This window comes from Oryctolagus cuniculus, chromosome 4 (assembly GCF_051225735.1).
Source record: "Oryctolagus cuniculus isolate XC-2025 breed Fujian yellow rabbit chromosome 4, ASM5122573v1, whole genome shotgun sequence".
NCBI lineage: Eukaryota > Metazoa > Chordata > Mammalia > Lagomorpha > Leporidae > Oryctolagus > Oryctolagus cuniculus.
Genome location: NC_142870.1, coordinates 83,086,954 through 83,109,686, shown reverse-complemented (window position 1 = coordinate 83,109,686; position 22,733 = coordinate 83,086,954). Strand labels below are relative to the sequence as shown.

At 42.9% G+C, this 22,733-nt stretch overlaps 2 protein-coding genes across 19 annotated transcripts in view; both read right to left on the bottom strand.

Annotated features, from left to right (window-relative positions):
- Positions 1–1,630, bottom strand: part of PAK2 (p21 (RAC1) activated kinase 2) — a 115,948-nt gene extending 114,318 nt beyond the window's left edge. Inside the window, exon 1 of the mRNA XM_017346650.4 lies at positions 1,574–1,630. The gene's annotated coding sequence lies outside the window, so the exon portion shown is untranslated. The remainder of the gene's footprint in view (positions 1–1,573) is intronic.
- PIGX (phosphatidylinositol glycan anchor biosynthesis class X) lies at positions 486–22,727 on the bottom strand. Of its 18 annotated transcripts, XM_089331949.1 has the most exons (8): positions 22,587–22,608; positions 21,729–21,833; positions 21,481–21,556; positions 19,159–19,240; positions 16,813–16,954; positions 11,154–11,367; positions 6,675–6,775; positions 486–1,630 (listed from the first exon to the last, which is right to left on the bottom strand). In XM_089331949.1, exons 6-8 carry the CDS (start codon positions 11,359–11,361, stop codon positions 1,472–1,474), a joined length of 468 nt encoding a protein of 155 aa, XP_089188075.1. In that variant the 5' UTR covers positions 11,362–11,367; positions 16,813–16,954; positions 19,159–19,240; positions 21,481–21,556; positions 21,729–21,833; positions 22,587–22,608; the 3' UTR covers positions 486–1,471. The 18 variants fall into 18 exon arrangements, 17 of the variants coding, with proteins under 17 accessions (XP_089188075.1, XP_089188074.1, XP_017202503.3 ...); XM_089331948.1 differs by lacking the exons at positions 21,481–21,556; positions 21,729–21,833 and adding an exon at positions 13,526–13,562 and having other exon boundaries at positions 22,587–22,727; XM_017347014.4 differs by lacking the exon at positions 21,729–21,833 and having other exon boundaries at positions 22,587–22,716.
- Positions 22,728–22,733: the final 6 nt, after the last annotated feature.

The window sequence follows — 22,733 nt, the reverse complement described above, 5'->3', positions numbered from 1 at the left end:
CTGTTTTAAAACATGCTTCCCCTAGGGTTTTTTTTTTTTTCTTATTTAATTTATTTGAAAGGCAAAAAGACAGATAAGACAGAGATCCCCCATTCACCAAATGCCCCTAACAGCCAAGGACAGCCAGGCCAAAGCCAGGAGCCAAGAGCCAGGAATTCAATCTGAGTGTCCCACGGGGGTGGCAGGGTCCCAACTAGAGTCATGACTCTTCTCCTCTCCAGGCTACACATTAGTAAGGAGCTGGGACTAGCAGCAAAGCCAGGACTCAACCACAGCACTGTTATGGGATGAGGTCGTCCCAACACAGTCTTAACTGCTATAAACACTCACCTGGAAGTTTTATTTTTTAATTAGCCTACGGCACTTACTTTATTTTCTAATTTTTTCTCATGTATAACAGTAAATCAAGATCCTTTATTTAAAAGAAAATGTCACCTGGCATTTCCATTTTTTAAATAAATATAAAAATTAAGAAAATACAAGTATTCTCTTTAAAAACATGATTTTAATATTCCGACAAAATCAGTATGTGTACTAAAATCAGAACTAAAACACAATACTCAGTTTCATCAAGCTCTTTGCCAATTCATACGTTAAAAAGAAATGTAAAATTTTTAAAAATTAAGATGCTTTAACAGATAATCCATTTTGATATTGTTATTTCTTAGTGTCCTACTTCAATGATTTTTTTTGAAACTCTGGATGGTTTAATATTCTCATGAAATTAGTGTTTAAATAAACTTGACTTTCACCCCCATTATTTTGTTCTTATTTATAATTATTTTTTCAATTTTTAGGTTAAATTCAAAGGTTTATACTCACAAAACGAGACTAACTTATCTCTAATACATAAATAACTCATTTTCCTATCTTCAGTATAGATAAAGCCACAACTCACAAGTGGAAATATTAATTTAACAAAATGGGAGCTGGCCCTGTAACGCAGTAGGCTAAGCCTCCACCTATGGCACCAGCATCCCATTTGGGCACCAGTTCCCTACTCCTCTTCTGATCCTGCTCTTTGCTTAAGGCCCGGGAAAGCAGTAGAGGATGACCCAAGTGCTTTGGCCCCTGCACTCACATGGGAGACCTGGAAGAAGCTCCTAGCTCCTAGCTTTGGATTGGCTCAGTTCCAGCCATTGTGGCCATTTGGGCAATGACCAGAGGATAGAAGACCTATCCGTCTGTCTCTTCCTCACACTGTCTGTAGTTCTACCTCTCAAATAAACAAACAAAATCATTTTTAAAAATTAACAAAATGAAGTTTCCTCTTTTGGCTTTTGATGTTTGAAGTTTATCAAGGCTTTATACAGTAGATCACTAAATTTTGGAATTAACTGAGAATGATCCAAGATTTCAGTTAGTAAACATAATTTTAGACATAAAGACAAAAGCAAAAGTAATGAGTTAACTGTAGAACAACACCTCTAGTCACAAATGAGCAGGTCTTATTTAGTTTTATAGAAGGTATTTAACTGCATAAAACTTGAAGAGAAAAATGGCCGTATCTGAAAACGGCTATAAGGATCAGCACAGAACACAGGATTGTAATGAACAGAGTCACAAAACATACTAAAGAGGTATGAATGGTCAGTCCCACCGGAACCTGCAGAGTCACATTCTTATATACCTATGGAGAGAAACAGGGATGAGAAGTTAGAGACATTCCAAATGTACAATCTATGGTAAAACCATTTCTTAGATTCTTTAATTTCATTTTTCCCTTTCTTATTTCCTTTAAATATCTTTCAGCTAATTCTACAATACACATAATATTGTTCAAATGATCATTTCAGATCCAACAATTTATTTAAGTCACAAAATCAAACTTAATTCCTGTAATTATTTATAAATTCTCATCAGTTCTGACTTTTTCTGCTTTTTGGTAGAGTTGACTATCTTTTAAGAAGTTATAGCTCGGAGACAGTGCTGTGGCATAGCAGATAAAGCCGTCACCTGCAGTGCCAGCATCCCTTATGGGTGCCGGTTCAGGTCTCAGCTGCTCCATTTCCAATCCAGCTCTCTGCTATGGTCTGGAAAGCATAAGATGGCTCAAGTCCTTGAACCCTGCACTCAATGTGAGATCTGGAAGAAGCTCCTGGCTCCTTGCTCCTGGCTTCAGATCAGCCCAGCTCTGGTTGTTGTGGCCACGTGGGGAGAGAACCAGCAGATGGAATACCTCTCTCTCTCTCTCTCTCTCTTTCCCTCTGCCTCTCTGTAACTCTGCCTTTCAAATAAATAAATCCTTAAAAAAAGAAAGTTATAGCTCAATATCACTTCTATAGCCAGGAAATAAAAATATTTCCTCCATGTTTCACATTAGAATGCAGAAAATAATAAAACTATACATTCATTCCTATTTCGTGGTTTCTCTCCCTAAACAGTTTTCTAAAGCTTGCTATTCATAAATTGCACAACTGAATCTGTCCTTTACCACAGCTAGCAATGTGAAAGTTCTCCTATATTCAACCTAGTTCCTAGCTTCTTTTCTCTTTCATTTTTTTAAAGAATTATTTTATTTATTTGAAAGATAGAGTGACAGAGAGTTAGAGCCAGAGAGAGAGGTCTTCCATTCCACTGGTTCACTCCCCAAATGACTGCAATGGCCAGAGCTGAGCTGATCCGAAGCCAGGAGCTTCCTCCAGGTCTCCCATGTGGGTGCAGGGGCCCAAGGACTTGGGCCATCTTTTACTGCTTTCCCAGGCCATAGCAGAGAGCTGGATGGGAAGAGGAGCAGCCGGATGGGAACCAGCCCCTACATGCGATGCTGGCGCTGCAGGCTGAAGCTTTAACCCACTGCACCACAGCGCCAGCCCCTCTCTTTTGTTTTTTCACATTTACTTATTTATCTGAATATCAGAGTTACAGAAAGAGAGAGGGAGAAAGAGCTTCATCCACTGGTTAACCCCCCGCAACAGCCAGAGCTAAGCCAGGCCAAAGTCAGGAGCTTCTTCCAAGGTCTCCCACATAGGCAGCAGGGTCCAAGCACTTGGGCCATCTTCTGCTGCTTTTCCTAGGCACATTAGCGGGCAGATGGATCGGAAATGGAGCAGCTGACACACAAACCAACACCATATGGGATGCTGGCACTGCAGGCAGTGGCTTTACGCGCTATGCCACAATGCTGGCCCCTAGCTTCTATTTTCTATTTTAACTCTGAAGACAAAGGAGTTCAATTAGAAATCTACAGAAAATTTTATGGTTTCAAAATAAATTTTAAAAAATTAAAATTTAGGTAACCTAAAAATACAAATATTTTTTTCATTTATTTTCATAAATACCTGGATTATAATTTTATGCCCAAAAAGCACAGTTCCAACACAATCTTTTACAAAGCTTTATCTGAAAATGATGCTTCAAAAAGTGGCACCTTTTTTTTTTTTTTAGATTTTTACTTTATTTATATGAAAGGCAGAGTTACAGGGAGAGGGAGAGACAGAGAGAGAGGTCTTGCATTCTGTTTCACTCCCTAAATGGCTGCAACAGTCAGGGCTGGGCAGGCTGAAGCCAGGAGCCAGAAGCTTCTTCCGGGTCTCCCACATGGATGCAGGGGCCCAAGCACTTGGGCCACTTTCTGCTGCCTTCCCAGGTGCATTAGCAAACAGCTAGATCAGAAGTGAAGCAGCTGGGTCTTGACCCTGCATCCATAATAGGATTACGGCCACAACACTGTCCACCAAAAGTAGCGTCTTAAACAAACCTTGGAATAGAAAACCACCTTAGTAATGGTCATCTATTCTTTATTTTTCAGGCATATATAGGGTATTTCAGTAAGTTTATGGGAGTGGGCATTATGGCACAGTGGGTTAACCTGCCATTTAGGACACTGTATCCCATACAGGAGTGCCTGGTTTGAGCCTTGGCTACTCTGCACTTCCTATACAGCTTCCTGCTAATGTGCCTGGGAGGCAGCAGATCATGGCCCAAATAATAAGGTTCCTAACACCTACATGACAGACCCATATGGAGTTCCTAGCTCTTGGCTTTGGCCTGACCCAGCTCTGGCTGTTGAAGGCTTTTGGGTAGTGAACCAGTGGATGGAAAATCTCTTTCTCTCCCTCTATCACTCTGCCTTTCAAATAAATAATAATTTTTTTAAAAGTTAATGAAAAATGGGATTAAAGATGTTTATTTTAGCATAAATACATGCACATGAGCAAAAAGGTTCATGAAAAATGAATTTTATGAACAAAATGAATGGACTTATACAGTATCATAAAAACCAGGTACCATATAGCGTTGACAATCTCAAAAGCAATTCTGTGCTGTGCAAGATATTAACACAATCATCTATCTTATCAACTGCAGTTTAAAAAAGTTCTACAATACAAAAGAACATTGCTTTAAAATAAAGCCTTCCCTGTAAATAGTTGTTTTCTGAGCTGGCCGGTAGACAAACTCTTAAGTTACCACCAAGAAATTACTTCAAACTTAAATATCCACAGTGGTACATATGAATAAACCCACCTTATGTTTATCTGACTGACAGTCATAGTATCTGCTGGTTTAAATTTTAAATTTATTTTTGTTGCAAACTCATTTGATTCTTTGTAAAAATAAACTGGAAGCGTTGGTGCTGTGGTGCAGTGGGTTAAAGATCCGGCCTGCAGTGTTGGTTTGAGTCTTGGCTGCTCCACTTCCGATTCCGCTCCCTGCTAATGCTCCTGGGAAAGCAGCGGAGTTTGGACCAAGTACATGGACCCCCTACACCCATGTGGGAGACCCAGAAGAAACTCTTGGCTCCTGCCTTCAGATCAGCTCAACTCTGGCCATTGTGGCCATTTGGGGAGTGAACCAGTGGATAGAAGACCCTCTCTCTCTCTCTATCTCTACCTCTTTCTGTAACTGTCTTTCAAATAAATAAAATAAATCTTCAAAAAAAATAAACTGTAAAGATGGTGACACAGATTGTATCCTTCAACCAAAGTACTCTTTCAAGAAAATTAGGAAGGGCCGGCGCCGTGGCTCAATAGGCTAATCCTCCGCCTAGCGGGTTCTAGTCCCGGTCGGGGTGCCAGATTCTGTCCCGGTTACCCCTCTTCCAGGCCAGCTCTCTGCTGTGGCCAGGGAGTGCAGTGGAGGATGGCCCAAGTGCTTGGGCCCTGCACCCCATGGGAGACCAGGAGAAGCACCTGGCTCCTGCCATCGGATCAGCGCGGTGCGCCGGCCACGGTACGCCGGCCAAGGCGGCCATTGGAGGGTGAACCAACGGCAAAGGAAGACCTTTCTCTCTCTCTCTCTCACTGTCCACTCTGCTTGTCAAAAAAAAAAAAAAAAAAAAAAAATTAGGAAGAAGAGAAACACGAACAGTAATATTACAACCACCAGTTAGAAGACACATGAAGGAGGAACAAAAGGATAAAAAGAAAGAACATTATAAAGACTTAGCAGTTCACAGAGGGGAAAGTAGATGACTGTGTTAACTAAAAGCTATGAATGTTCAAACAGCAGACTCCTAAGAAAAAGCCACTGCTAATGAGATTTTAATCCTATATCCAATTTAATAACTGAAAACAAATTTAATAACTGTAAACAAATAGTTATAAAACTATAAAACTAGCCTGAGTTGGATTACGTTTAGGAATAAAATAACAAAAATACAACTGTCTGGAAATTTTACCATAGTTAAAAATACTATGGTTTTTGTTTTCCTTTTTTTAGCTTCCTCTGAAGTTAATTTACTTTGTTGTTTAATGAGATGTAAATAAAAGTAAAATTAAAATATTTTAAAGTTTTATTTTAAATGTTTATTTATTGGAAAGGTAGAACAACTGAAAAATGGAGAGCCAGAGAGAGAGATCTTTATGGTCCTACTCATTCCCCAGAATGCCCCCAACAGCCAGAACTGGCCCAGGCTGAAGACAGGAACCTTGAACTCCATCCAGGTCTCCTATGTGAGTGGCAGGGACCCAAGTACTTGAGCCACCAGCTACTGCCTCCCAGGATGCACATTAGCAAGAAGTTAGATCAGAAGGGGAGATGGGACTTGAACTCAGGATGACTTAACCCACTGCACTACAATGCCTGTTCCCAAATAAGGTTTTATTGATAAAGAAAAAACATACACATGCTACTGTTTTCTTTACTATCATACACCTTTAAAAAGCATACTGGCTGCACTTAACTCCTAGACCAACCAATGAGTCATGGGACTAACACTACATCTCCAACCTCCTAAATCAAAAGGTTCATATGAAACCTTACCCACATGAGAAAACACTGTTATAACCAGTATCAAAGAAACAACATTAAAAACAAACAAAAGGGGCCAGCATTGTGGTGCAGCAAGTAAAGCTGCTGCCTGCCATAGCAGTGGGCACCCTTACGGGCATCGATTCAAGCTCCGGTTGCTCCACTTCCAGTACAGCTCCTTACTCATGCGTCTGGGGAAAGGAGCAAAAGATGATTCAAGTGCTTGGGCCATTGCCACCCAGGTGGGAGACCTACAAGAAGCTCCTGGGTCCTGCCTTCACTGCAGCCATTTGGGGAGTGAACCAGCAGATGGAAGATCTGTCTCTCTGTAACTGTGACTTTCAAGTAAAAAATTAGTAAATTTTAAAAACAAGCAAACAACATGTTATCTATATTAGAATATAAGATACTAATTCCTTAAATGTGGCAGAAACACATAGAAAGACTTTTACACATAAAAGCAACATAAAATAATAGCTTACTGATCTGTACTTCATACTGCTCCACTGGCAGATATCCTCATTCTCCAAAGCACAAGGAGCTGCCACTTCTGACTGAGTCCAGCATTTCAAAATTGGAAACTCTGCGCAAAATGACAGAAAATTCTGTCAAAAAACCTGCATTTGGATTCAAAGATATTCTTGCATTGAGTCTCAGCATAAGTCTTTCATACTAGGATATGAGTATTCAAACATTTTCACACACAATATATAAACTCTCTATGTCTTGGACCCACCCATCTCATGCTGCTACTTGAGCATCTTTTTTATATGAATGCCCCTACCTTTCACCTTACACAAAAATCCACTCAACATGGATTAAAGACTTAAATCTATGACCTGACACCATCAAATTATTAGAGAGCATTGGAAAAACCCTGCAAGATATAGGTACTGGCAAAGACTTCTTGGAAAACACCCCAGAAGCACAGGCAGTCAAAGCCAAAATTAACATTTGGGATTGCATCAAATTGAGAAGTTTCTGTACTGCAAAAGAAACAGTCAGGAGAGTGAAGAGACAACCGACAGAATGGGAAAATATATTTGCAAACTATGCAACTGATAAAGGGTTGATAACCAGAATCTACAAAGAAATCAAGAAACTCCACAACATCAAAACAAACAACCCACTTAAGAGATGGGCCAAGGACCTCAATAGACATTTTTCAAAAGAGGAAATCCAAATGGCCAACAGACACATGACAAAATGTTCAAGATCACTAGCAATCAGGGAAATGCAAATCAAAACCACAATGAGGTTCCACCTCACCCCAGTTAGAATGGCTTACATTCAGAAATCTACCAACAATAGATGCTGGAGAGGATGTGGGGAAAAAGGGACACTAACCCACTGTTGGTGGGAATGCAAACTGGTTAAGCCACTATGGAAGTCAGTCTGGAGATGCCTCAGAAACCTGAATATAACCCTACCATTCAACCCAGCCATCCCACTCCTTGGAATTTACCCAAAGGAATTTAAATTGGCAAACAAAAAAGCAGTCTGCACATTAATGTTTATTGCAGCTCAATTCACAATAGCTAAGACCTGGAACCAACCCAAATGCCCATCAACAGTAGACTGGATAAAGAAATTATGGGACATGTACTCTATAGAATACTATACAGCACTCAAAAACAACGAAACCCAGTCATTTGCAACAAGATGTAGGAATTTGGAAAACATCATGCTGAGTGAATTAAGCCAGTCCCAAAGGGACAAATATCATATGTTCTCCCTGATTGGCGACAACTAACTGAGCACCAAAGGGGAAACTTGTTGAAGTGAAATGGACACTATGAGAAACAGTGACTTGATCAGCTCTTGTCCTGACTATTGATGTACAATGTAATACTTTATCCATTTTAGTATTTTTTTTTGTTCTAGTACCATTGATTGAACTCTGTAATTAAAACACAATTATTCTTAGGTGTTGAAATTTTAACTGAAAAGTGATCCCTGTTAGGAATTTGGAAAACATTATGTTGAGTGAAATAAGCCAATCCCAAAGGGACAAATACCACTTGTTCTCCTTGATAGGTGACAACTAACTGAGCACCAAAAAGGAAACCTGTTAAAGTGAAATGAACACTATGAGAAACAGTGACTTGATCAGCCCTCACCCTGACTGTTGATGAGCAGCTTAATATGTTATCCCTCTTAGTATTTTTTTTTGTTTGTTCTACTTAATACTTTTGGTTGAATACTGTAATCAATACACAATTCTTCTTAAGTGCTGAAACTTAACTGAAAAGTGATCGCTGTTAAATGTAAGAGTGGGAATAAGGCCAGCGCCGCGGCTCACTAGGCTAATCCTCCGCCTTGTGGCACCGGCACACCGAGTTCTAGTCCCGGTCGGGGCACCAGATTCTGTCCCGGTTGCCCCTCTTCCAGGCCAGCCCTCTGCTGTGGCCAGGGAGTGCAGTGGAGGATGGCCCAGGTGCTTGGGCCCTACACCCCATGGGAGACCAGGAAAAGCACCTGGCTCCTGGCTCCTGCCATCGGATCAGCGCGGTGCGCCGGCCGCGGCGGCCATTGGAGGGTGAAGCAACGGCAAAAAGGAAGACCTTTCTCTCTGTCTCTCTCTCTCACTGTCCACTCTGCCTGTCAAAAAAAAAAAAAAAAAAAGAAGGGAGACAGAGAGAAAGGTCTTCCTTTTGCCGTTGGTTCACCCTCCAATGGCCGCCACATCACACTGATCCGAAGCCAGGAGCCAGGTGCTTATCCTGGTCTCCCATGCGGGTACAGGGCCCAAGCACCTGGGCCATCCTCCACTGCACTCCCGGGCCACAGCAGAGAGCTGGCCTGGAAGAGGGGTAACCAGGACAGAATCCGGCGCCCCGACAGGGACTAGAACCCAGTATGCTGGCGCCGCAAGGCGGAGGATTAGCCTATTGAGCCACAGCGCCGGCCAAACATGACTTTTTTAACAAATCTCATCACATTCAAGCTAAGGGCCAATCTTTTGAAAATACATCCCAAGTGTACAAGCTGATAAATTCCCATATGAAATGCATCAATATAAACATTTCTAAGATCAGAAACAGACCACCACCGACCCTCCAGTATTCTCTCAGAACAGACACTTTTTCAAACTTTTCTTAAGGCATGTAAAAAGTACCATTAATTGAAGCAGAAAACAAGGTTGGATAAACAAAGCTAATATAGTTGAACACTTTTTAATTTTCTCATCATGAAAGGCATGATGGTTGCAAACATATGATTAAAAACTTCCCATCTGTCAGTTTTCAGCAGCAAAGCTATTATCTTGTGTAAACATCTAAGTCAGCATGAATTTGGAAACAAGAAGAATCAAAATCTGAGAGGCTTCTTAAACTAAAGAAAAAATACTGATTTTGAGAAGACTATGAAGATAGAGTTTAATAATCATTTCTTTTTTTTTCTTTTTTTTTTTTTTTTTTTTGACAGGTAGAGTGGACAGTGAGAGAGAGAGACAGAGAGAAAGGTCTTCCTTTGCCGTTGGTTCACCCTCCAATGGCTGCTGCAGCCAGCGCGCTGTGGCCAGCGCACTGTGCTGATCCGATGGCAGGAGCCAGGTGCTTCTCCTGGTCTCCCATGGGGTGCAGGGCCCAAGCACTTGGGCCATCCTCCACTGCACTTCTGGCCACAGCAGAGAGCTGGCCTGGAAGAGGGGCAACCAGAACAGAATCCAGCGCCCCGACCGGGACTAGAACCCGGTGTGCCGGCGCCGCTAGGTGGAGGATTATCCTAGGGAGCCGCAGCGCCGGCCAATAATCATTTCTTAATCCATGCAAATCCTCATATAAAAAAAAAACACACACACACAGAAAGAATAATTACTTGGCAAAGCCAAAACCTCATGGACAAAATTTACAACAAAGGTAATTGATAAAGTATCCCTCTTAAAACACGAAAACATTCCCAACAGGAGACAAAACAGCAAAACCCACAAAGTCCTGCAATACCAGTATGAAGAAACAGAAACCAGCAAAGGGGCTCTGTGGATCAAAGACTGCAACAGGAAACACAACTGGTATTAGCAAGCCTACTAGTCACAGGATAGGGTCCATCCACAGCACTGCCCAAGGAATCCAACCTGAACCTCACCATACCACTGGATCCACGCCAATCTCCAGGAGACAACTAGGTCAGAGGAACACAATGAACCGCATCATGAGTATAGTCAGGAAGATCTCCAGACCTCCACAATGAGAAACTCTACAGGGCCAAATGGCCCTTTTTTTTTTTTTTTTTTTAAGATTTGAAAATCAGAGGAACAAGGAGAGGAGGAGACAGAGAGACCTTCCATCCACTGGTTCACCTCCCAGATGGCCACAACAGCCAGGGCTGGGCTGGGCTGAAACCAGGAGTCAGGAACTCCATCCAGGTTTCCCACATGGCTGGCACAGGTCCAGACACGTGGGCCACCACCTGCTGCCTTCCAGACAAATTAGCAGGGAGCTGGATCCGAATTGGAGAAACTGATGCTCCAATATGGGAAACTGACACCACAAGCAGCAGCCTAACCTCCTGTACCGCAACACCAGCCTCTGGCCCACGCTCTTTCAACAGTTCAGTTTTTAAGAAAAGAAAGAGATAGAAACCTGTAATTTAAGAGACCTAATGGAGATACCAATTTTTTAAATGAATAAGACTAAACACTAGTGTATAAAAATGTTCATGTGTATAATAAAAACAAAAATGAAGAAGTGAGTGAAGTCAGAATGGTGAGGGAGTCTTCAAGGAAGAGGCTATGACTGGGACAGAACACGCAGAGTGCTGCTGTTTCTTGTCCTGGCTAGTATTTACCAGGATATTTGTCTTATGATAATCCACAAAACTAACTGTTAGCTTTTCTACCTATCAGCTATTTTTTATAATAAAAAAGTTAAAAAAAAAAAACATGCTTTTGACTTGACTATAGTCTGTGGCCATTCCTTTATTCTTATTTTCAACCTTTAGAAAAGACTTACAACCCTCACCTTGGTTACAATACATCAGCAAATCTGGGTTACTGACTACAACAAAGGTTTCTCCGTCTTTACTGTGTGGCCGGTGATAGCGGTAGTGCACAGGCAAAAGGGCCTGGAAACAGTCACTGCACTGTGAATCTTGCCTGGCATAGATGAGAACCGCAGATTCCTTGGACAGATAGCTAGGAGCTTCTATATCGAAATTTTCTGAAATCATCACTGCCTGTCAAAATGAAAACAAACATTAGTCAAGAATAAATAAATGAGGAAGATTTAAAAATAAATAAAACCAGAAGATGGCTATATGGATAGACAGAAGTGTCAAATTTACCCTCTGCAAAAACAAATTTCCATCCCCTATTCATCCTCAGTTTTAAGTAGGAAACAGAGAATGAGATCTATGTTTAATAGAGTTTTTTTACTAAACATAAATAGGAGAAAGTATACTCTTGGTTGCCAAGTGCCACCATAAAAATTATTTCTGTGAGATTCCCTTATTAACCTCTGTTTACATGATAAAACAGGTAGCAAGAAAAGACAAATCTTGTGAATAAATATACCATTAATAAATAAGTATGAAAATGTCTGTGACAAAAACGGTTCAACCTATATTGGTATAAAATGATTAGTAATTTCCTGTTCTTCAGGGAAACAAGATGGTAATGAGTAAGTCAGAGCTCTGTGGCCAGGAAACCACAGCAAAGGTCAGCACTCGTTCTACAGCAGCTACAGAAAGTTAACAAGGAATGGGGGTTTAGTCCAGTCGTTCAGACACCCACATCCCATACTGGAGTACCTGGGATGTACCCAGCTCTGGTTTCCAACCCCAGCTTGTGCTAATGCAGGCCCTGGGTCACAGGATGTCTGCTACCCAAGCAGGAGATCTGGTTTGAGTTCCCAGATCCTAGCTTCAGCTCCCAGCCCAGTCTGAGGCTGTTGTGGGCAACTAGGAGTGAACCAGAGAATGGGAGCTCTTTGTCTCTCAGCTTTTTAGAAAAACAAAAAGTAAATTGAAAAAAAATGGCAAAGGGTTTTTTGAAAAAATAGTATTGCAAAAACCATCTTAAACATTCTACACAAAAAGTAAAAATGTACATGTTGAGTTATGCTGTGTATTTCATTATATATTTATCCATATATACATAAAAGTCTTCAAAAGCTTCATGGAAAATGAGTATTATAAAAACTATGCTTGAGAGGCCAGCGCTGTGGCACAGCAGGTTAACGCCTTTGCCTGAAGCAGACCCAGCTGCTCCACTCCCGATCCAGCTCTCTGCTATGACCTGGGAAGGAAGACCTCTCTCTCTCTGCCTCTCCTCTCTCTCTGTAACTCTTTCAAATAAATAAATCTTTAAAAAAAATAAAAAGCTATGCATGAATTTCAAAAATTTTTGTACCCAAATAAACTATTTATTTTTTTAAAAAAATTTTATTTATTTGAGAGGTAGAGTTATAGACAATGAGAGGGAGAGACAGAGAAAGGTCTTCTGTCCGCTGGTCACTCCCCAAATGGCCACAACTCCCGGAGCTGCGCCAATCCGAAGCCAGGAGCCAGAAGCTTCTTCCGGGTCTCCCATGTGGGTGCAGGGGCCCAAGGACTTGGGCCATCTTCTACTGCTTTCTCAGGCCATAGCAGCAAGCTGGATCGGAAGAGGAGCAGCCGGGACTCGAACCAGCGCCCAAATGGGATGTCGTCGGTGCAGGCAAAGGATTAACCTACTGCCCCACAGTGCCAGCCCCCCCGCAAATAAACTTTAAAAAAGTAAATTATTTATCTGAGAGAGTCAAAGATACAGCAAGAGAAAAAAAGGAGATACAAAGAAAGCAAGCTCCCATCTGCTGATTCACTCCCCAGAGGCTCACAACAGCCTCAGGCCACTTCTCATGACAGTCTCTCTGCAGAAGGAATTGGGCCACAGTATCTACTAAGCAGAAATAAACAGCATCTGATACACCAAGAAATTAGCTTTCAAAAAACAGATTAGCTTCCAATTATCTATATGTCACAGTGTAACATCAATTTTTATAGAAGGTTCCAAAATTAAAATGTAACTGTACTTACAAGGCCTATAATTAGTAACTAGAACAGGAAATAGATCATCAAAATAAAGAGAACCTTATCAACAAATCTATAGTGTCATCTTTTATCTACCTACTTTTCTTGTAACAGTCAATCTGCAAATATCCAAATCTTATCCAATCAAAGGTACATCTCTTTTGGGTACATCTCTCCAAAAAAGATTTCATTTTCTTAGAACATAGTAGATGATTTTAAGGTGGTTTGAAATACATTATCAATTCATGAAATTATAAGCTAAGAATTGTGTTTAAATTTGAAAGTCTCAGTTAGAATTTATAACTCAGTGAAGAAAAAAACTTACATTTATGTGTATCTAGAATTCCATATATACCAAACACCTGAAAACACAGGAAGAAACTAGGTAACCGAAGGCTGAGATAGGTGAAATTTATCATTGAATGCCTTGCTATGTCTCCTGAATGTTGAACCATAAGAGTATAATTATCTAATTCAACAAACATTAAAATGAAACGAAAAAGGTAGGCTGGCGCCGCGGCTCACTAGGCTAATCCTCCACCTGCAGCGCTGGCACCCTTGGTTCTAGTTCTGGTCGGGGCGCCAGATTCTGTCCCAGTTGCTCCTCTTCCAGTCCAGCTCTCTGCTGTGGCCCGGGAGGGCAGTGGAGGATGGCCCAAATCTTGGGCCCTGCACCCGCATGGGAGACCAGGAGGAAGCACCTGGCTCCTGGCTTCACATGGGTGCAGAGTGCTGGCCGTAGCAGCCATTTGGGGGGTGAAACAATGGAAGGAAGACCTTTCTCTCTGTCTCTCTCTCTAACTCTGCCTGTCCAAAAAAAAAAAAAAAAAAAAAGAGAGAGAGAAAAGAAAAGAAATTGGTGTAAACCACAACTAGAAACAAGATACCATCACGAATGACTGGAAGTATATCTATTTTGACTTTTTAAAGTAACATGTGTATGTCACAGCAGTTAAGACACTGCTTTGGGCCTTTTATCCCACACCAGAATGCCTGGATTTGAGTCCCAACTCTGCTTCCAATTCCAGTTTCCTGCTTATGCACACCATGGGAGGCAGTAGGTGATGGTGCAACTACTGGAGTCCCTGTCACCTACATGGGAGACCCAGATTGAGTTCCAGAATCCAAGCTTTGCCTTGGCCCAACCCCAGTTGTTACAGGCATTTGGGGAATAACCCAGTGGGCAGATCTCCCCCCCACCTCTCCCTCTCTTCCTTCTTTTTTTTTTTTTTTTTTGACAGGCAGAGTTATACAGTGAGAGAGAGACAGAGAGAAAGGTCTTCCTTTTTCCTTTGGTTCACTCCCCAAGTGGCTGCTACACCCGGCCGCCGCACCGCACTGATCCGAAGCCAGGAGCCAGGTGCTTCTCCTGGTCTCCCATGGGGTGCAGGGCCCAAGCACTTGGGTCATCCTCCACTGCCCTCCCGGGCCACAGCAGAGAGCTGGACTGGAAGAGGAGCAACCAGGACTAGAACCCGGTGCCCATATGGGATGCCAGCGCCACAGGTGGAGGATTAACCAAGTGAGCCACGGCGCCGGCTCCAGCCACTGGTTCTTAACAGCAATTATGTGAATTATTTAAAAACACATCTGTGGGCCCAACCTAAACCTACAGAATCAGGATTTCCCAGGAAGGTAACAAGCTGTACAGAAAGTGCTCCCAGATGATTTTCTTCAAAGCTGGGGACACTCTGAATTAAAGAGCTAAGATTCCCATCAGGTAAGGGCAAAAACTTTCTAATCAGATAACCCTGGGTTCATTCCTTGGCTCTACCACTTATTGATGTATCCTGGATACATTGCTTGACTTCTTTGTGCTTCAGTTTCCCCATCTACAAAATGAGGTAACACGTCTAGAGGTATCATAACAATTGATTTATGTAAAGTGTGTGGGACACAATTTTCCTTTAATGTTTAACTTTGCCTTGCTTCATTTTTAATTTTTTTTTAGATTTCATTTATTTTTGGGGGGAGTTACAGACAGAAGGAGAGACAAAGAGAAAGGTCTTCCATCTGCTGGTTCACTCCCCATATGAGATACCAACACCACAAGCAGAGGTTTAGCCTACTATGCCACAGTGCCAGCTCCAACCTTGCTTCTTTTAAAACAAACAAAAATATTTGGAGCAGGAATTTGCCACAGCAATTAAGATGCCACTTATGATGCCTACATTCCACATCGGAACACCTGTCTTAGTTCCAGCTCCACTTTGATTCCATCTTCCTGTTAACGTGCATCCTGGAATGCAGATGACGGTTCAAGTCCTTAGATCCCTACCACCTATGCAGGAGACCCAGCTTAAGTTCCTGGTTCCAGCTTTGACTTGGTCCAGACTAGGCTAATGTGGGCATTTGGGGGGGGTGAATCAGCCGACAGAAGATCTCTGTCTCTACCTCTCTTTCTTCATCTCTCTGCTTTTCAAATAAACAAAAAATAAACCTTTTTTTTTTAAATAAAGATCTTCAGCCTAGATAACTAGTAAATGTTAGTTTCCCTTCCTTGCATACAGATGTTGGAATACATGTGTTTCTAATTTAATAAAGATGCCATTTAAGTGCTACTTATTCATCATTAAACTTCTCAAGACTATGTATGAGGAATCTTCAAAATATTTATAGGAAATGTACATTATCTTTTAATTCTATTTTCCATGATTTTTTGAAGTATCTTGTGTACACACACACACACACACACACACAATTTTCTTAGTTATTAATGAATCAACCTGTCAAAGAGTATTTACCCAGCTCAGTTTAGTTGGTTTATTCCTGACAAGTGAACAAATATCATTCACTTGTTCAAGAAAAATTCCTATCCTTGGGCAAGTGTTGTGGTACAGTAAACTGCAGCTTGGGATGCCTGCATCCCATAAAGGTGTACCAAGTTCAAGTCCTAGCTACTCTAAACTTCTGATCTGGCTTCCCACTAAATGCCCCAGACAGGCAGCAAATGACAGCCCAACTACTTGTGTTCCTGCCACCCACATGGGAGATCTGGATGGAGTTCCTGACTCTGAGCTTCCTAACCCCAGCTGCAAAACCAGTGGATGGAAGTTTGATCTCTCTCTCTCTCTCTTTCTGCCTTTCAAATAAGTAAACCTTAAAAAACAGAACTCCTATCCTAACATGTCACTTTATATGCTTTAACAAAATGAAAAAAAAATATATAATGCTGTCATATTTAGTATTCTTCTTTTTTTTAATGACTTATTTATTTATTTGAAAGTCAGAGTTACAGAGAGAGAGAAGAAGAGAAAGAAAGAGAGGTCTTCTATCCGCTGGTTCACTTCCCAGTTGGCTGTCAATGGCCGGAGCTGCACCAATCCAAAGCCAGGAGCCAGGAGCCAGGAGCCTCCTCTGGGTCTCCCACGTGGGTGCAGGGGATCAAGCACTTGGACCTCTTCTACTGCTTTTCCAGGCCATAGCAGAGAGCTGGATAGGAAGTGGAGCTGCCAGGACTCGAACCAGCATCCATATGGGATGACGGCACTGTAAGCAGCAGCTTTACCCACTATACCACAGTGTCAGCCCCTAGTATTCTTCCTTATTCCAAGCTACAGGATCCTTAAATTTCTGTCTCTCTCAAAAAAATAAAATCCCTAATATCTGTACCTCTATTAGGTTCCTCTCTTGTAATGAAGCCAATTCATATGGATCCACAAAAAGTCCTGTTGGGATTTCCTGTTTAATTAAGAGTCGGCAGGTCTGTAAGTCCTCAATGCTTTCTCCAAATTTCACTTTTATTGAAAGGTCTCTGTAAGACAAATATATTTAAAGTATATTTCTTCCTTCAGCTATTAAATGAGATAGCATGACACTATATTCATAATATTGGAAACACTATATTTCAAATTCATATTCCAAAAATTAGATCTTTCATAATTCATGTCATAGCCACATTACAGCATTAGTGTGAAAACAGAAAAACATCAACGGAAGAGGACAGTCCAAAAATATTTATATACATATTTTCAATAAAGGTACTAACCTGATTTGATGGGGAAAGGACAATCTTTAACCACAAATGGAACTGAAACAACTGAATATCAATATAGAAAAAATGAACACTGATCTCCGCCTCACATCATATACAAAACTTAAAATAGATTATAAATCTGTGTGTATAACTGTCCCAGTTTTCTGCCCAAAGACAGATCCCGGACCACAGTGAGTGACAGTTTTGCTTAAGTAGGGAAATACACATAGAAGCTCAGGGAGACTGAAGTGGCTGCAAGTCCTAGTGCCAGATTTCAGAGAGGAATTCCAAAAATCCAAACAGGAATCCCTTCAGTTTTGCTGAATACTAAGATACACATAACTAGGGTATAACTCCACAGGACTGAGCAAAAAATGACCAGGGAGAGAAAAGCATTGTGGCACAGAAGATTAAGCTACAGTTTGGGACACCTACCTATATCCTGTATCAGAGTGTCTGGTTCTAGTCCCAAGCTATTCTACTACCTCCCTGCTAGTATGCCTGGGAGCCAGAAGGTGATGGTCCAAGTGCTTAGTTCTTGATACTCACGTGGGAGACCTGGATGGAGTTCCTGGCTCCTGGCTTCAGCCTGGCCTAGCCCTGGCTGTTAAGGCAATTTGGAGGGGGGAACTAACAGATGGAAGCTTTCACTTTCCCTCTCACACTCTCTGTCACTCTGCCTTTCAAATAAATAAATCTTTAAACACACACAGATATATCTACATGTACATTTAAAAAAAATCAGGAAACTGAAAAAGTCCAAAATTTCAAATAAGGTTGAGGTCAGTAGAGCAAAGCCTTATAAGGCAGATATACTAGCCTTTAACTTTAGAACTATACAAGAAGAGGTTAAGAGGATCGAGCTACTAAGTAACTTAATTGCCAACAGAAAAAAAAGCCCAACACACTTTAAACAAGAAAATCCACATTCAACAGAATTCATATCCCAAATGTTCACAATGTTCAGCATCTAATCAAATTACTAAACAGCAAAGTAGCAGTGAAACGTGATCAACCATCATGAAAATATAACCCAACAGAAACAGACCCAGAAATGACAGAAGTGCTAAAATTTGCAAAAGGTATTATAAAAATCATTAACAACACACCCAACATGTCCAAGGATTTAAAAGAAAACCACGAGTATTATGAGACAGAGAAGGTTAAAAAAAAAAAAAAAACTGAGTGCAAGTTCAAGATATGAAAATACAATTTTTGGAATAAAAAGTTACCCAAGGCCGGCGCCGTGGCTCACTAGGCTAATCCTCCGCCTTGTGGCGCCAGAACAACGGGTTCTAGTCCCGGTCGGGGTGCCAGATTCTGTCCCGGTTGCCCCTCTTCCAGGCCAGCTCTCTGCTGTGGCCAGGGAGTACAGTGGAGGATGGCCCAAGTGCTTGGGCCCTGCACCCCATGGGAGACCAGGAGAAGCACCTGGCTCCTGCCATTGGATCAGTGCAATGCGCTGGCCGCGGCGGCCATTGGAGGGTGAACCAATGGCAAAAGGAAGACCTTTCTCTCTGTCTCTCTCACTGTCCACTCTGCCTGTCCGAAAAAAAAAAAAAAAAAAAAAAAAAAAGGTTACCCAAATGTGGTTTTTTAAAAAAGATTGATTTATTGATTTAGTTATTTGAAAGGCAGAGTTACACAGAGGCAGAGGCAGAGGCAGAGGCAGAGGCAGAGGGAGAGGTCTTCTATCAGCTGGTTCACTCCCCAAATGACTGCAACAGCCGGAGCTGCGTCAATCTGAAGCCAGGAGCCAGAAGCTTCCTCCAGGTCTCCCACTTGGGTACAGGGACAGCACTTGGGCCGTCTTCCACTGCTTTCCCAGGCCATCGGCAGGGAGCTGGATCAGAAGTGGAACAGCTGGGACTTGAACCATGGTATGCTGGCATCACAGGCAGCTTCTTTACATGCTATGCCTCAACACCAGCCCCCAGATAAATAAATTAAAAAAAAAAAAAAAGCCTCAATGGGCAACTTACCTGTGAAAACCATCTTTCAAAACTTCTTGCTTCAAAATAATTTCGGGACATGTGTCCCTTATACCCACAGAACCAAAAGATTCTATTAAATAAACACAGAATGAAATAATACTTAAATAATTACAGAATTACTTCAATAGGCTTTACTTGCCTATAAAATCTAACAAATCTAAAGCCAGAAGCTTTTCAATCTTAAGCAATTAGAGTTACACATAAGTCTATTTCCAGTATAACATAGTAGCTAACACTGACTTTGGAATTAGATTTTCTGTTTTCGAATCCCAGTCTGCCATTACTTTGGAAAGACCACTTCTCTTGGGGCCAGTGCTGTGGCTGAGTACACTATGCTTCTGCCTGCAGCGCCGGCATCCCTTATGAGCACCAGTTCGTGTCCTGGCTGCTCCTCTTCCGATCCAGCTCTCTGCTTATGGCCTGGGAAAGCAGTGGAACATGGCCAAAGTGCCTAGGCCCCTGAACCCACGTGGGAGACCCCAAAGAAGCTCCTGGCTTCTGATCAGCCCATTCTGGCCATTGTGGCCACTTGGGAGGTGAATCAGTGGACAGAACACCTTTGTCTCTGTCTCTCCCTCTCTCTGTAAGTCTGCGTCAAAAATAATAAAATAAAAATATTAAAAAAAAAATAGGTAGGCCGGCGCCGTGGCTCAATAGGCTAATCCTCCGCCTTGCTGCGCCGGCACACGGGGTTCTAGTCCCGGTTGGGGCGCCGGATTCTGTCCCAGTTGCCCCTCTTCCAGGCCAGCTCTCTGCTGTGGCCTGGGAGTGCAGTGGAGGATGGCCTAAGTGCTTGGGCCCTGCACCCCATGGGAGACCAGGAGAAGCACCTGGCTCCTGCCTTCGAATCAACACGGTGTGCCGGCCGCAGTACGCCGGCCGCGGCAGCCATTGGAGGGTGAACCAACGGCAAAGGAAGACCTTTCTCTCTGTCTCTCTCTCTCACTGTCCACTCTGCCTGTCAAAAAATAAATAAATAAAATAAATAAATAAATTTTAAAAAAAAGGTAGCTTCTCTTTCTGCTAGCTGTCATAAGGACTTACTATGTATAAAGGCATATGTTTTACCTCCACAGGAATAATCAATTTACTCTAAGAACCACATGATGGGATAGTGCATATACGAAAAGGGAACTCCTCACCACGAGGTGCTGCCAGCCGCCACCCAGCATGGCAGGCAACACAGGAGGCGCTGGCTATCTGGCCATGTCTCAGCAGGGAGCCTGTCCTCTCTAGAGTGGCCCAGAGCACACAGTGCTTGGAAGACACCAGGTCCTGAAGGCAGTGTCCAGGCGGTCACTCATCCTCACGGCGGGCGCAGCGAGGACACAGCGCAGGAGCTCCCGGAGATGGCAGGGGATGCCAGCTGCCCTCCCTGTGGTGTGCCCCTCGCGCCCCAACACTGTGAGAGAGCTGTATGCAAGCAGGGTTTCCTGGGCCCCCCACATTCCCAGCATACACAGGGCACCTCAACAAGGCCCTGAGCTCACCCCATGCTGTTAAGCACACACGGAGCCTGGAGGCCTTGGGGAGTTTCTGACTCCTGGAGCAAGTCCTGTGGAGAATGATCTCTGAGAAGACAGCTAACTGCCCCTATACGGTCAGCTCCCAGCTCCTCATCCAGGACTGTGCACTGGGGTAACTGTGTGGCAGGTTCCCAAGGGAAGACAGAGTCTACCATACACTAAGTATACTATATGCTTGTTGTTAATATTACTTTATTCATGCATCATAGTTTTTTATAAGACACATATTTTATGAACTTTTTGAAGATCATTTGTATGCATGAATTTCAGTCTTTTTGCACCAAAATGAACTTTTCTTTTAATTCCTTTTTATTAAGTCTATGTTTTTAAGATTTATTTATTTATTTGAAAGGCAGAGTTACACAGAGAGAGAAGGAGAGGCAGAGAGGGAAAGAGAGGTCACCCATTTACTGGTTCACTCCCCAATTGGCTGCAACAGCAGGAGCTGCGCCAATCTGAAGCCAGGAACTTTTTCCAGGTTTCCCACCCGGGGCAGGGGTCCAAGCACTTGGGCCATCTTCTGCTCTCCCAGGCCATAGCAGAGAGCTGGACTGGAAGTGGAACAGCCAGGACTAAAACTGGCACCCATATGGGATGCTGGCACTGCAGGTGGTGGCTTTACCTGGTACGCCACAATGCAAGTCCCTTGATTCCCTTTTTTTTGAAGTATACACATCATTAGTAACTGATTCTCAGTCACTGAACCAAGTAAATGATCAGAAGTTAGTTTGCCCAACCCTTACAGTCTGAAATACTTCCACTCTCCTAGCTAAAGAAATCTTACCTGCTTTGCAGCAGCATACAATCTTTCTCCAAATAAACACTGCATGTATCTCTTGTTCAAATCCAGATTTTTCCTCCTGTGTTTAATTTTAATGGGCATAGGGAGTAAGGCCTAACCATTTTTTTTTTCTTTACAGTCTATCATCTAACTACATATTAAATTAGGAGAAATCGAATCCCAGCTGCTCTGTTTCCAATCTGGCTCCCATCTAAGGCCACTGGGAAAGCAGTGGAAGAAGGCTCAAGTACCTGCAACCCACATGGAGTTCTAAGCTCCTGGCATCTGCTGGGTTGCAGGCATTTGGAGAGTGAAATCAGCGGACGGAAGATCTCTCTCCCTCGCCTTTTCTCACTCTGTAAATTTCAATAAATAATAAAACAAATCTTTAAGACAACTTTTTCCTCTTAAGTATTACTTCAATTTGGTGTGCTGGTCTGAACTAGCTGTGGAAATGGACCCCTTTTTAATGATTAAGTGCCATGCTGGAAAACTCTTTAAAGATATCAAGTCCAGTTATTGAACAGTTATTTTTCATTTCATAATTCTTCAAACAAGTTTGGAAATCTACTAAGTAAACCCACAGAAGCAGCACAGCGCGGGTAACTAGGCTACAATCATCCTCCAGCTGGAGAAACTCACCCGGAAGTGTTATCACCTTAATCACCCCGGCAGGTGTCTGTCTCCCTCAACCTCGACGGCTCCGGGTGTGTTTAGCTCAGGACCACGAACTTGGGCCCTACGATAGAATCAACTCCCCCGCCCAGCCTGGAGTCACAAAGAACCCCCAAGCCAACCTGGTTATCAGTCTCCCTATTCCGTTTTGGAATTCTTCGCGAGCCCCTGACCGCAGAGGAGCGTCACGCTGCCCACGCGCTTCCCAAGACGCGTCACCACCGTACTCCTCGGTACTCGAGTCAGAGTGCAGCCGGTTCCTCCCCGCAATGACAACGCGGGGCCCTGCAGAAACGCAGGTGCTGCCACGGAGCAGAGCGCGCGGGAAGGCGCGTGGCCCTGGCTCGCTTCTAATCCGCCCCAACTCACCCCACCGTTGCAGGTCCAGCGCTCGGCTCCAGAAGCACCAGCACAAACCCGGGCCCTGCCCTTACCTGCACCGACAGCGGCGTCGCTGGAGGTAGGGGCTCCTGTGCGGACGAGCCCGGCCGCCGCACAGAGGAGCAGCCAAGCGGCCGCCCGCACAGCCCGGACCAGAGCCGCCAGAACGCCGAGGGGCGGACGCCCGAGAAGGGGCGCGC

Excerpts from the sequence above, each read along its gene's own strand:
- PIGX (XM_089331943.1), bottom strand. Across the intron at positions 16,955-19,158 it reads TTGAAAGATGGTTTTCACAG|AGACCTTTCAATAAAAGTGA; the intron begins GTAAGTTGCCCA and ends TTTGTCTTACAG. Across the intron at positions 6,776-11,153 it reads GCTGATGTATTGTAACCAAG|AGTTTCCAATTTTGAAATGC; the intron begins GTGAGGGTTGTA and ends CATTTTGCGCAG.